General features: G+C 46.1%; 1 protein-coding gene across 2 annotated transcripts in view; it reads left to right on the top strand.

Moving 5' to 3' along the window:
* Positions 1-14840, top strand: part of ZNF292 (zinc finger protein 292) — a 134552-nt gene that overhangs the window by 93333 nt on the left and 26379 nt on the right. For both annotated transcript variants that reach the window (XM_069726397.1, XM_069726396.1), the window contains one exon: positions 7355-7557. In XM_069726397.1, the coding sequence (XP_069582498.1) occupies positions 7355-7557 (203 nt within the window). The remainder of the gene's footprint in view (positions 1-7354; positions 7558-14840) is intronic.

Genomic DNA, 14840 nt, shown 5'->3' with positions numbered 1-14840 from the left:
TGCTGCCTGTCTGATACTCCCTTTCTGGCGTTTTCATCTGTTTTCACTGCTGCCCCCTCAGTCTCCAGCGAAAAGTGACCTGTCAGCAGCTCCGGTGTTTCATGGCGCTGCGCGGAGGTCACTCTTCAATACATTGTATTGAGAGCTTGTGACTTAACTTCTGGCCAGTCAGAAGCTACTGTCATAAAATAGTGCCTCTGGAAAACTGTGAAGACTCCAGGCGGTGAGTATGTAACCGGGGACAGGGGCTTCTGTTTAACCCCTTACTGACATATGACATACTATCCCGTCGAGGACGGGATAGTAAGTCATACGCGATCGGCTGCGCTCACGAGGGGAGCGCGGCCTATCGCGGCCGGGTGTCAGCTGCCTATCGCAGCTGACATCCGGCACTATGTGCCAGGAGCGGTCATGGACCACCCCCGGCACATTAACCCCCGGCACACCGCGATCATTTTTGGTGTGCCGGCGGTGCAGGGAACATCGCGCAGGGAGGGGGCTCCCTGCGGGCTTCCCTGAGACCCCCGCAGTAACGCGATGTGATCGCGTTGCTGCGAGGGTCTCCTACCTCCCTCCCTGTAGCAGGCCCGGATCCAAAATGGCCGCAGCATCCGGGTCCTGCAGGGAGGGAGGTCGCTTACCAAGTGCCTGCTCAGAGCAGGCGCTTGTAAGCCTGCAGCACTGCAAGTCAGATCGTTGATCTGACAGAGTGCTGTGCAAACTGTCAGATCAGTGATCTGTGATGTCCCCCCCCCCCCCTGGGACAAAGTAAAAAAGTTAAAAAAAAATTTTCCAAATGTGTAAAAAATAAAAAAAAATAAAAAAAAAATTCCTAAATAATGAAAAAAAAAATTATTCCCATAAATACATTTCTTTATCTCAATAAAAAAAACAATAAAAGTACACATATTTAGTATCGCCGCGTCCGTAACGACCCGACCTATAAAACTGGCCCACTAGTTAACCCCTTCAGTAAACACCGTAAGGGGGGGGGGGGAGAGGCAAAAAACAACGCTTTATTATCATACCGACGAACAAAAAGTGGAATAACACGCGATCAAAAAGACTGATATAAATAACCATGGTACCGCTGAAAACGTCATCTTGTCCCGCAAAAAACGAGCCACCATACAGCATCATCAGCAAGAAAATAAAAAAAGTTATAGTCCTGAGAATAAAACGATGCCAAAATAATTATTTTTTCTATAAAATAGTTTTTATCATATAAAAGCGCCAAAACATAAAAAAATGATATAAATGAGGTATCGCTGTAATCGTACTGACATGAAGAATAAAACTGCTTTATCAATTTTACCAAACGCGGAACGGTATAAACGCCTTCCCCAAAAGAAATTCATGAATAGCTGGTTTTTGGTCATTCTGCCTCACAAAAATTGGAATAAAAAGCGATCAAAAAATGTCACGTGCCCGAAAATGTTACCAATAAAAACGTCAACTCGTCACGCAAAAAACAAAACCTCACATGACTCTGTGGACCAAAATATGGAAAAATTATAGCTCTCAAAATGTGGTAACGCAAAAAATATTTTTTGCAATAAAAAGCGTCTTTCAGTGTGTGACGGCTGCCAATCATAAAAATCCGCTAAAAAAACCCGCTATAAAAGTAAATCAAACCCCCCTTCATCACCCCCTTAGTTAGGGAAAAATTTAAAAAATGTATTTATTTTAATTTTCCCATTAGGGTTAGGGCTAGGGTTGGGACTAGGGTTAAGGCTACAGTTAGGGTTAAGGCTACAGTTAGGGTTAGGGCTAGGGCTACAGTTTGGGTTGGGGCTAAAGTTACGGTTAGGGTTTAGATTACATTTACGGTTGGGAATAGGGTTGGGATTAGGGTTAGGGGTGTGTCAGGGTTAGAGGTGTGGTTAGGGTTACTGTTGGGATTAGGGTTAGGGGTGTGTTAGGATTAGGGTTTGTTATAATTTGGGGGGTTTCCACTGTTTAGGCACATGAGGGGCTCTCCAAACGCGACATGGCGTCCGATCTCAATTCCAGCCAATTCTGCGTTGACAAAAAAATGCCCCTAAAATATAACTTTTAATTAATAATAGGTAAAATGACCTAAAGAGTCAGGAGACAGTATTACTTAACCATATAAATTAATACTAAAAAGGATAGAGGTATCTGAGGTGAGGGGGGTGTTCTCTCCCTAACTCACCCTACCTAACCGCGGAGGTTGGCACCCTAAAGTCGACATGGCGCCCCCACTCGACGACGGCTCTCCCTTATGACCCTAATGGGGACTACTTAAAGAAAACACCACCACCAACACCACAAATATAGTAAAGTGCTAATGTGCTAAAGTGCTAAAATGGCACCTGCAAGGTATATTCTAGATTCTTCATATACCAATAAATCTTATCAGGATTCTAGTAATGTGAATCCTGCTCCCTAATAACTGGGGGTGCGAGCTGTGAGTAGAGATAATAATGGATTTCCTACTCTCTATTACACAAGTGTAAGTAAATATATTGATTTTATCTTAGATATTTCAAATAATAAAAAAACTCTTTAAAAGAGAGAAAAAAAAATATATATACACTTCTATAGGCTAATATTGCTGTAATCACCTATACACCGTGTGATATTGCACACCAAAAGTACATATGTCAGTCTGAACACAAAAGGGAGAATGTCCCAATCTAAAAATGTTTATAGGGTATGTTCTAACTCCCCAATAATAGAAAAGGTATATTCAGACTCCCCAATAGTAGAAAACAATAGCCATAATAGTAAAAAGCTCACACATATTAAATAAATGGTAACAGTACCAGCCCAGTTACATAGCACATTGCAGGATTTTAAATAATCATCAAGTTTTAGAACATGGTCAGAGAAAAAAAACAGTACAAATGGTACTCATCGTTTAGCTGCCCGTCCCAACGCGTTTCCCCCCGGGAAGATGGACCGGGGTTCATCAGGGGACAATAAAGAAGGGGCTTGTTACCCGAGCCGGTGACCGCTACAATGAGCTACACCCGGCTCTGACCGCTCACTATGAGCTTCATGCTTCATAGTGAGCGGTCAGAGCCGGGTGTAGCTCATTGTAGCGGTCACCGGCTCGGGTAACAAGCCCCTTCTTTATTGTCCCCTGATGAACCCCGGTCCATCTTCCCGGGGGGAAACGCGTTGGGACGGGCAGCGGTCAGAGCCGGGTGTAGCTCATTGTAGCGGTCACCGGCTCGGGTAACAAGCCCCTTCTTTATTGTCCCCTGATGAACCCCGGTCCATCTTCCCGGGGGGAAACGCGTTGGGACGGGCAGCTAAACGATGAGTACCATTTGTACTGTTTTTTTTCTCTGACCATGTTCTAAAACTTGATGATTATTTAAAATCCTGCAATGTGCTATGTAACTGGGCTGGTACTGTTACCATTTATTTAATATGTGTGAGCTTTTTACTATTATGGCTATTGTTTTCTACTATTGGGGAGTCTGAATATACCTTTTCTATTATTGGGGAGTTAGAACATACCCTATAAACATTTTTAGATTGGGACATTCTCCCTTTTGTGTTCAGACTGACATATGTACTTTTGGTGTGCAATATCACACGGTGTATAGGTGATTACAGCAATATTAGCCTATAGAAGTGTATATATATATTTTTTTTTCTCTCTTTTAAAGAGTTTTTTTATTATTTGAAATATCTAAGATAAAATCAATATATTTACTTACACTTGTGTAATAGAGAGTAGGAAATCCATTATTATCTCTACTCACAGCTCGCACCCCCAGTTATTAGGGAGCAGGATTCACATTACTAGAATCCTGATAAGATTTATTGGTATATGAAGAATCTAGAATATACCTTGCAGGTGCCATTTTAGCACATTAGCACTTTACTATATTTGTGGTGTTGGTGGTGGTGTTTTCTTTAAGTAGTCCCCATTAGGGTCATAAGGGAGAGCCGTCGTCGAGTGGGGGCGCCATGTCGACTTTAGGGTGCCAACCTCCGCGGTTAGGTAGGGTGAGTTAGGGAGAGAACACCCCCCTCACCTCAGATACCTCTATCCTTTTTAGTATTAATTTATATGGTTAAGTAATACTGTCTCCTGACTCTTTAGGTCATTTTACCTATTATTAATTAAAAGTTATATTTTAGGGGCATTTTTTTGTCTTTTTTGGTTGTTAAATAAGTATATGCTCCGATTCTATTTTTTGTCGGGTTGCAATTCTGCGTTGAAAAAGTAAAACAGTGCTCCTTCCCTTCCGAGCTCTCCCGTGTGCCCAAACAGGAGTTTACCCCAACATATGGGGTATCAGCGTACTCAGGACAAATAGGACAACAACTTTTGGGGTCCAATTTCTCCTGTTACCCTTGGGAAAATACAAAACTGGGGGCTAAAAAATAATTTTTGTGGGAAAAAAAAGATTTTTTATTTTCACGGCTCTGCGTTATAAACTGTAGTGAAACACTTGGGGGCTCAAAGTTCTCACAACACATCTAGATAAGTTCCCTGGGGGGTCTAGTTTCCAATATGGGGTCACATTTGGGGGGTTTCTACTGTTTAGGTACATTAGGGGCTCTGCAAACGCAATGTGACGCCTGCAGACCATTCCATCTAAGTCTGCATTCCAAATGGCGCTCCTTCCGAGCCCTCCCATGCGTCCAAACAGTGCCCCCCCCCCCACATATTGGGTATCAGCGCACTCAGGACAAATTGTACAACAGCTTTTGGGGTCCAATTTCTTCTCTTACCCTTGAGAAAATAAAAAATTAGGGGTGAAAAGATAATTTTTGTGAAAAAATATGATTTTTTATTTTTACGGTTCTGCATTATAAACTTCTGTGAAGCACTTGGTGGGTCAAAGTGCTCACCACACCTCTAGATAAGTTCCTTAGGGGGTCTACTTTCCAAAATGGTGTCACTTGTGGGGGTTTCAATGTTTAGGCACATCAGTGGCTCTCCAAACGCCACACGGTGTCCCATCTCGATTCCAGTCAATTTTGCATTGAAAAGTCAAATGGTGCTCCTTCGCTTCCGAGCTCTGTCATGCGCCCAAACAGTTGTTTACCCCCACATATGGGGGGTATCGGTGTACTCAGGACAAATTGTACAACAACTTTTGGGGTCCATTTTCTCCTGTTACCCTTGGTAAAATAAAACAAATTGGAGCTGAAGTAAATTTTTTGTGAAAAATAGTTAAATGTTCATTTTTATTTAAACATTCCAAAAATTCCTGTGAAGCACCAGAAGGGTTAATAAACTTCTTGAATATGGTTTTGAGAACCTTGAGGGGTGTAGTTTTTAGAATGGTGTCACACTTGGGTATTTTCTATCATATAGACCCCTCAAAATGACTTCAAATGAGATGTGGTCCCTAAAAAAAAATGGTGTTGTAAAAATCAGAAATTGCTGGTCAACTTTTAACCCTTACAACTCCCTAACAAAAAAAATTTTGGTACCAAAATTGTGCTGATGTAAAGAAGACGTGTGGGAAATGTTACTTATTAAGTATTTTGTGTGACATATCTCTGTGATTTAATTGCATAAAATTCAAAGTTGGAAAATTGCGAAATTTTCAAAATTTTCGCCAAATTTCCGTTTTTTTCACAAACAAACGCAGGTAATATCAAAGAAATTTTACCACTATCATGAAGTACAATATGTCACGAGAAAACAATGTCAGAATCACTGGGATCCGTCGAAGCGTTCCAGAGTTATAACCTCATAAAGGGACAGTGGTCAGAATTGTAAAAATTGGCCCGGTCCATAACGTGCAAACCACCCTTGGGGGTAAAGGGGTTAAAGTGCCACTCCAGCTCAGGAAAAAAAAAATGTGGAGTTGTGATTTAACAAGATGAACCTAAGATAAAAATAAAATCTATAATATAATTGTAGGAGCGTCACTCTGTCCTAAGCCTTTATAGACTGCGCAAGCGCGACGCTCCTAGCGTTAGATTATAGCCAGTGTCCGTATTCTACATAAAAAATGGCGCCGGAAAGCGTGGACTGCGCAGGCGCCGATTCCGGGAGCAGAGGGACATTTATGAACCGTAAACGGGACGTGGGGACACGGTGGACATGATCCCGCCCTCATGATGCTGTGGCAGTTCATGCCACAGCAATTTCTTACTTAGGCCCCCTGATTCCAGGCCATGAATGTCCCCCTGCTCCCGGAATCGGCGCCTGCGCAGTCCGTGCTTTCCGGCGCCATTTTCTTGGATACTGCAGTGTGTATTCAAGAAAATGGCGCCGGAAAGCGCGGACTGCGCAGGCACCGATTCCGGGAGCAGGGGGACATTTATGAGCCGGAAACGGGGGCGTGTGGACACGATCCCGCCCTCATGACGCTGTGGCAGTTCATGCCACAGCAATTTCTTACTTGGGCCCCCTGATTCCGGGCCATGAATGTCCCCCTGCTCCCGGAATGGGCGCCTGCGCAGTCCGCGCTTTCCAGCGCCATTTTCTTGGATACTGCAGTGTGGCACCACATATTGTGAGATACGCACACGTTTACTCAGGTTCTATTTTATACGAGCACCACATCACAACATGGCAGCAGCACATACCAGGATGGGGACGTAGGATGACAGCACCACATCACAAAACGGGGGCGCAGGATGGGAGCAGCACATGACAGGATGGAGGCGCAGGATAGAAGCAGCACATGACGTAATGGAGCAGCACATAACAGAATGAGAACATGCAGACGCACAAAACAGGATAAGACCACAGGATAGGGGCTGCACATGACAGAAAATGAGCACAGGATGGAGGTGCAAGATGGTAGCAGCACATAACAAAGTTAGGACACAGGATGGGATCAGCACATACCAGGATGGAGACCATATACCAATATAAATGCTCGCCACCCGTGCGTAGAACGGGTTCAATAGCTAGTAAGCAAATAACAGTAACAGTAATTTTGTCCATGGGCACCCACACTTTTACATCTTTTACATGCCATTGTATATAAACAAAATGAACAGCCCAAAAAGGGAACCAGGCCCAAGTTTGTATAATACAAAAAAACTAACTCAAAACCAAAAAACGTATACTCTGAATAGCACCTTTTAATACCATACTGTTGCCATCAGTCTTAGTTTTTTTTTTCTCCCTTTTTTAGAATCATCACTGTAGAATTATAAGGTGGATTTGGACCTGTTTTCATTTTTTAACGTTATCAAGCATGTAATGTCCATTAATTAGAAACAACTTTTAATTTACTTCTTGTCTTTGCCCTTTTACAATAATCTTTTTTGAGCGTTTTTTTACGTTTCACTTCAAATACTGCATAATAAAGTTATATTTGCCATCGTATCATTTTACATTATCCATGCTGCCAATAAATGGGGTGTCGTATCTAATTTTTGCTTTACTTTTCCACAGCCGAAGAGTTTCTTCACTCTGAGGGCCCATTACTACTGGAAATGAGAATTAAGCGTCTTCTGAAACTCGGCAAGGTGGCAGCAGCAACGTGCTTGGCAAAGATATGTTCAGATCACCAAGAAATGAGCAGGAAAGGACACTTCAAACAGCTCTACCTGAAATGTCTGTGTGCAGCCTCACCAAATATAAAGCTTATTGAGGAGGTTAGTGATGACTAAGCAGTATAGTTAAATATACTTTTCTTTACTAGACATTTATATAAACATTTAAAAAATGAATACACTTAATGACCAGAGGTATTTTTGTTTTTGCGGTAGTTTTTTTGTTTTTTCCCTTTTCCCAGAGCCATAGCTTTATTTTTCTGTTAAAATGGCCATGTGAGGGCTTGTTTTTTTTTTTCGGGATGAGTTGTACTTTTGAATGGCACCATTGGTTTTAACATATTGTGTACTGGAAAATGGGAAAAAAATCCAAGTTCCATGTTCACTAAATGCTAAAACTGACCTGCCATTATGATTCTCCAGGTCATTACGAGTTCATAGACACCAAACATGTCTAGGTTCTTTTTTAAGTGGTGAAAAAATAATCCAAACTTTGGTTAAAAAAAAAAAAAAATGTTTTCCGAGACCTGTAGCGCCTCCACTTTTCGTGATGTTGGGTTGGGTGAGGGCTTATTACTCTGTCGCCTCATTGGGGGACACAGGACCATGGGTGTTATGCTGCTGTCCACTAGTAGTCGACACTATGCATAATCTGAAAAAGATTAACCATGGCTCCTCCTCTGCAGTATACACCCCTGGACGACGTCAGCCTTCTTCAGTTTTTGCTTAGTGTCGCATAGGAGGCACACCTAAGATTTCTTACTGCGTTTTTTTTCCGACAGATTACAGATGAAGAAAAGTGGGTCTCTTGTGAGACTCCTGGCATGGCTCCTTCCTAGGCCCCCTATTATGAGGTGCCTGGTTGAAGTCGAGATGGCTTTTCCCCATGTCTCTCCTTCCCCAGTCCCTCGGGTGCTGGTTCGAAGTCGAGACCCCCCCCCCCCCCCCCTCTCCTTCCCCAATTCCTTTTGGTTTCTGGGTTGAGGTCGAGGCGAGGATAAAGCCCCCGGAAGGTGACAGCAGCACCCTCTCTAATCCCCCTCTGGGGGCATTAGGTTGAGACGCCTCAGGTAGGGCCTGTACAGGCAGCATTCTGCAGCTCCCAGCATGGGCCAGCACACTGCCACGAGAACCAGACAGGACTGCTATTATGCATTCTGCACAGTCTGTAGGACCGCCCTTCCCAGTGGCAGCAAGGTACCTGCACTGCCAGGACTACACTCAGACTGTGTCAGAGCCCCAAGAAGCCCCTGCCAATGCTTCAGTGTCTAATGCCACGCCGGAATGGGTCACTCAGATGTCACAATCTATGACGCAGTCTATAGATAACCTAACCTCCACATTGCTTCAGGCTCAGCAGAGTCATGCCTTGGCTATGACTGTTACCCAGCAAAGGGAGAGCTTGACTCAGGGACAGGACGACCATGGCACATCCACGTCTAGGTCAGGACGCAAGCGGACCCACAGGTCACGTTCATCTGCGTCATCCCATAGCACATGGTCATCCCCTTCTAGTGAAAGACACCGTAGTTCCAGTTCATCTAGACCGTCCCCTTCCAGGGGCAGACAATGTAGATCTCCGCAATCCCCGACCAGAGAAGGCCTACTCCCCAGCTCACCCAGCAGGGGACGCTTCAGTGATGCACTGGATTCGGAAAGCATCTGTGACTCCGACTCAGACAAGGAAACGGAGAGGTCCCTGATCTAGCAATACAGCGCTAGTTGAGGACTTTATCTCTTCCATCCATCGGGTGCTGGACATTTCTGATCCGCCACCAGAGGCCCCAGAACACAAGATTTCCTTTGAAGGACCTCTGAAGCCGCCTAAGGTTTTCTCTAACCACCCAGAGTTTAAGGCGATCCTTAAAAAAGCCGCTCTCACAGCCTGAGAAAAAAATTAGCTAATCGTAAATATCTGGAGGCGAGGTACCCCTTCCCGCAGAAGGATACCAAGGAATGGACAGACCCACCCGAAGTGGACCCCCCAGTCTCTAGACTAGCAGCACAGACCCTCCTTTCACTGCCAGATAGCTCAACCCTCAGGGACGCAGCAGGCCGGTAGGTAGAATGCATGGCTCGTTCAATTTTCAAGGCTGCAGGGGCATCCCTGGCTTCCGCGTTCGCTTCAGTTTGGGCTGTCGAGGCCATTCTGGCCTGGGCCAAAAATTTACAAGCTGGCTCCCAAGCATCCGCTCCTGTGCTGTCAGACCAAGCGGTTCAAATAGCAGTCGTAGCAGATTACATGCTTCATGCAGCTCTGGATTCAGCAAGGGGTGTAGCGGGGATAGCATCAAACGCCATCACAATTTGGCGTATCCTCTGGCTGCGGGAATGGAAAGCAGACGCAGCCTCAAAGAAGTCCCTCATGCACCTCCCCTACCTCAGTGGGCGACTTTTCGGTGAACAGTTGGACATGATGATATCCAACGCCACCGGGGGTAAGAGTACCTCTCTTCCCCAATTGAAATCTAAATGCACTTACAAGAAGCGTAACCAAACTCAATTCCGATCCTTTCGGAATTCTTCGGGCTGGTCCGTCTCGCGTCCAGCACAAAATCGTAACCGTTCCCCACGCAGGGACAACTCATGGTCGACGCAAATGTCGGACAAGACCTGGCAATCAAAAGCAGCCCAGTTTAAGCCCAGAGGAGGAAAATCTCAGACTTTCGTCTCATCATGATTCACGGACTCCGGAAGACACCACACCCGTAGGCGGCCGACGTTTGCTCTTTCATCAAGTCTGGCTGCCTATTACAGAAGACAGGTGGGTCAGGAAACTAGTGTCTTCCGGATACAAGATAGAGTTCACCTCCAACCCACCGGACCGATTCTTCCTCTCTGTCCCCCCAAAACCACCAGCCACGGCTCGTGCCTTCCGACAACAGGTCTCCCCGCTTTTTCAAGCAGGAGTCATAGTAGCGGTCCCCACGGCTGAGCGCTTCCGAGGGTTCTACTCTAATCTATTCGTAGTCCCCAAGAAAGGAGGCAGCGTGCGGCCCATACTGGGCCTAAAACAACTCAACAAATATGTACGGGCCCGTCACTTCCGCATGGAGTCCCTTATGTCCATCATTGCGTCCATGGAGAAGGGAGAATAACTCGCCTCTATAGACATACAAGACGCATATCTGCATATACCGATTGCACCTGCCCATCAGAGATTTCTCAGGTTTGCAATCGACCAGGACCACTACCAGTTCGTGGCTCTCCCGTTCGGACTCTCCACGGCTCCCAGAGTGTTTACCAAAGTCATGGCAGCCACCATGGATGTCCTGCTCTCCAGAGGCATAGTAGTCGTTCCATACTTGGACGATCTACTCATCAAGGTTCCCACCTTCAAGGACTGCGAGCTCAGTCGCATTGGCTGGTTAGTCAACCTACAAAAGTCATCACCAACCCCAAGTCAGTCTCTCACCTTCCTGGGAATGCTATTCAACACCTCCAGGGGTCTAGTGCTCCTTCCCAAGGACAAGGCACTGGCTCTCCGCCTAGGAGTTCGCACCCTCCTTCGCAAACCCCCTCGATCTCTCCGGTTTGCCATGAGAGTCCTCGGCAGGATGGGGGCAGCAATAGAAACCGTCCCATTTGGCCAGTTTCGCCTCAGGCCTCTCCAACTAGCCATCCTCAAGTCCTGGGACAAGAACCCTTTCTCTCTCGACAGGGAGTTCCGGCTAACGTCAACCAAGAGGTCCCTGCACTGGTGGCTCATGCCAACCTCGCTAGCAAAGGGGAAATCCTTTCTCACAGGTCAATGGAAGGTTCTGACCACCGATGCGAGCCTGACGGGTTGGGGTGCAGTGCACCTACGGCACAGGGCAAGTGGTCACCAGTGGAAGCGATCATGCCCATCAACATACTGGAAATTCGTGCCATCCTCCTGTTAGTGAGGGCCTTTCATCACTTACTGGCAGCCTCTCACATCAGAATACAGTCGGACAATGACACGGCTGTGGCATATGTGAATCACCAAGGGGGGACCTGCAGTACCCAGGTGATGGGAGAAGTGTCACATATCCTCCACTAGGCAGAGGACACAGGGTTGGTTCTCTCGGCGGTCCACATTCCAGGTGTGGACAACTGGGAAGCAGACTTCCTCAGCCGACAGGGAATAGACTCAGGAGAGTGGTCTCTCCATCCCGAAATTTTTCGCCAGATCTGCCATCGCCGGGGAACCCTTGATGTTGACCTAATAGCATTCCACTTCAATGCCAAGGTCTCCAACTTCATGGCCAGAACACACGATCCGTGGTCGTTTGGAGCAGACGCTCTGGTTCAGGACTGGACCCAGTTCCAGCTTCTGTACATTTTTCCACCTCTCCCCCTGATATCCAGGGTGGTGAGGAAGATCAAGCAAGAGTGAGTTCCAACCATCCTAATCGCATTGGACTGGCCCAGACGTACATGGTACGCCGACATCGTACAACTTACAGTAGACGCCCCCTGACGTCTCCCTGACCGCCCCGATCTTCTATCACAAGGCCCGTTCTTACCACCAGAACTCAGGGACTCTCAATTTGACGGCGTGGCCCTTGAGACCTGGGTTCTAACCCAGGCAGTGTTCTCGCCGGATGTCATTGGAACCATGATCAGGGCACGGAAGCCAGCCTCTGCCAAGATTTATCGTACCTGGAAAGCTTTCTTTACCTGGTGTGAATCTCGTGGCCAGACCCCTCTCCCTTATTCCCTACCCAAAGTACTTAGTTTTCTCCAATCGGGTCTGGAGGCTAGGCTGTCCCTGGGCTTGCTTAAGAGCCAGGCGTCAGCCCTCTCAGTGCTTTTTCAAAGGCACATTGCTACCAAGCTGCAAGTAAGGACTTTTCTTCAGGGGGTTTCCCGATTGATTCCCCCCTACAGACGACCACTAGAAACGTGGGACCTCAACCTGGTCCTGAGAGCATTGCAGGTACCACCCTTCGAACCCCTTAAAGGGACACTGTCACCTGAATTTGGAGGGAACAATCTTCAGCCATGGAGGCGGGGTTTTCGGGTGTTTGATACACCCTTTCCTTACCCGCTGGCTGCATGCTGGCTGCAATATTGGATTGAAGTTCATTTTCTGTCCTCCGTAGTACATGCCTGCGCAAGGCAAGATTGCCTTGTGCAGGCATGTACTACGTAGGACAGAGAATGAACTTCAATCCAATATTGCAGCCAGCATGCAGCCAGCGGGTAAGGAAAGGGTGTATCAAACACCCGAAAACCCCGCCTCCATGGCTGAAGATTGTTCCCTCCAAATTCAGGTGACAGTGTCCCTTTAAGGAGGTCCCGCTCTGCCTTCTATCCCAAAAGGTTGTTTTCCTGGTGGCAATCACCTCGCTACGCAGGGTGTCTGAACTGACAGCACTCTCCTGCAGACGGCCCTTCCTGACCTTTCACCCGGACAAGGTAGTTCTCCGTATGGTCCCATCCATCCTTCCGAAGGTTGTGTCCCACTTCCACCTCAATGAGGAAATTTCACTGCCATCCCTTTGTCCGGTCCCGGTTCATAGAGTGGAGAAGGCTCTGCATACGCTTGACTTTGTCAGGGCATTGCGTATACAGGTCCTTCTCAAAAAATTAGCATATAGTGTTAAATTTCATTATTTACCATAATGTAATGATTACAATTAAACTTTCATATATTATAGATTCATTATCCACCAACTGAAATTTGTCAGGTCTTTTATTGTTTTAATACTGATGATTTTGGCATATAACTCCTGATAACCCAAAAAACCTGTCTCAATAAATTAGCATATTTCACCCATCCAATCAAATAAAAGTGTTTTTTAATAACAAACAAAAAAACCATCAAATAATAATGTTCAGTTATGCACTCAATACTTGGTCGGGAATCCTTTGGCAGAAATGACTGCTTCAATGCGGCGTGGGATGGAGGCAATCAGCCTGTGACACTGCTGAGATGTTATGGAGGCCCAGGATGCTTCAATAGCGGCCTTAAGCTCAACCAGAGTGTTGGGTCTTGCGTCTCTCAACTTTCTCTTCACAATATCCCACAGATTCTCTATGGGGTTCAGGTCAGGAGAGTTGGCAGGCCAATTGAGCACAGTAATACCATGGTCAGTAAACCATTTACCAGTGGTTTTGGCACTGTGAGCAGGTGCCAGGTCGTGCTGAAAAAATGAAATCTTCATCACCATAAAGCATTGACCCTGCCCTTGATGAAACACAGTGGACCAACACCAGCAGCTGACATGGCACCCCACACCATCACTGACTGTGGGTACTTGACACTGGACTTCAGGCATTTTGGCATTTCCTTCTCCCCAGTCTTCCTCCAGACTCTGGCACCTTGATTTCCGAATGACATGCAAAATTTGCTTTCATCAGAAAAAAGTACTTGGGACCACTCAGCAACAGTCCAGTGCTGCTTCTCTGTAGCCCAGGTCAGGCGCTTCTGCCGCTGTTTATGGTTCAAAAGTGGCTTTACCTGGGGAATGCGGCACCTGTAGCCCATTTCCTGCACACGCCTGTGCACGGTGGCTCTGGATGTTTCCACACCAGACTCAGTCCACTGCTTCCTCAGGTTCCCCAAGGTCTGGAATCGGTCCTTCTCCACAATCTTCCTCAGGGTCCGGTCTCCTCTTCTCGTTGTACAGCGTTTTCTGCCACATTGTTTCCTTCCAACAGACTTACCATTGAGGCACCTTGATACAGCACTCTGGGAACAGCCTATTTGTTGAGAAATTTCTTTCTGGGTCTTACCCTCTTGCTTGAGGGTGTCAATGATGGCCTTCTTGACATCTGTCAGGTCGCTAGTCTTACCCATGATGGGGGTTTTGAGTAATGAACCCGGCAGGGAGTTTATATAAGCCTCAGGTATCTTTTGCATGTGTTTAGAGTTAATTAGTTGATTCAGAAGATTAGGGTAATAGGTCGTTTAGAGAACCTTTTCTTGATATGCTAATTTATTGACAGGTTTTTTGGGTTATCAGGAGTTGTATGCCAAAATCATCAGTATTAAAACAATAAAAGACCTGACAAATTTCAGTTGGTGGATAATGAATCTATAATATATGAAAGTTTAATTGTAATCATTACATTATGGTAAATAATGAAATTTAACACTATATGCTAATTTTTTGAGAAGGACCTGTATATGTCTAGGACTGCGTCCTTCCAGAGGTCTGATTCTCTTTTCCTTCTCCTGGAAGGCGGCCACAAGGGTCTGCCAGCTTCTAAAGCTTCCCTTGCCAGGTGGATCAAATCTACCATACAAGAGGCCTACCACCTTAGGAATTCTCCTCTTCCAGCCAGTATTACGGCACACTCTGCACAGGCGGTAGGGGCCTCCTGGGCCATTCGGCACCAGGCTTCGGCACAACAAGTGTGTGAGGCGGCCACTTGGACTAGTCTACACACGTTTACTAAACACTACAGGTTTC

The sequence above is a fragment of the Ranitomeya imitator genome, chromosome 5 (genome assembly GCF_032444005.1).
Source record: "Ranitomeya imitator isolate aRanImi1 chromosome 5, aRanImi1.pri, whole genome shotgun sequence".
NCBI lineage: Eukaryota > Metazoa > Chordata > Amphibia > Anura > Dendrobatidae > Ranitomeya > Ranitomeya imitator.
The sequence above is the reverse complement of the archived record's forward strand: the minus strand, read 5'-3'. Positions and strand labels throughout refer to the sequence as shown.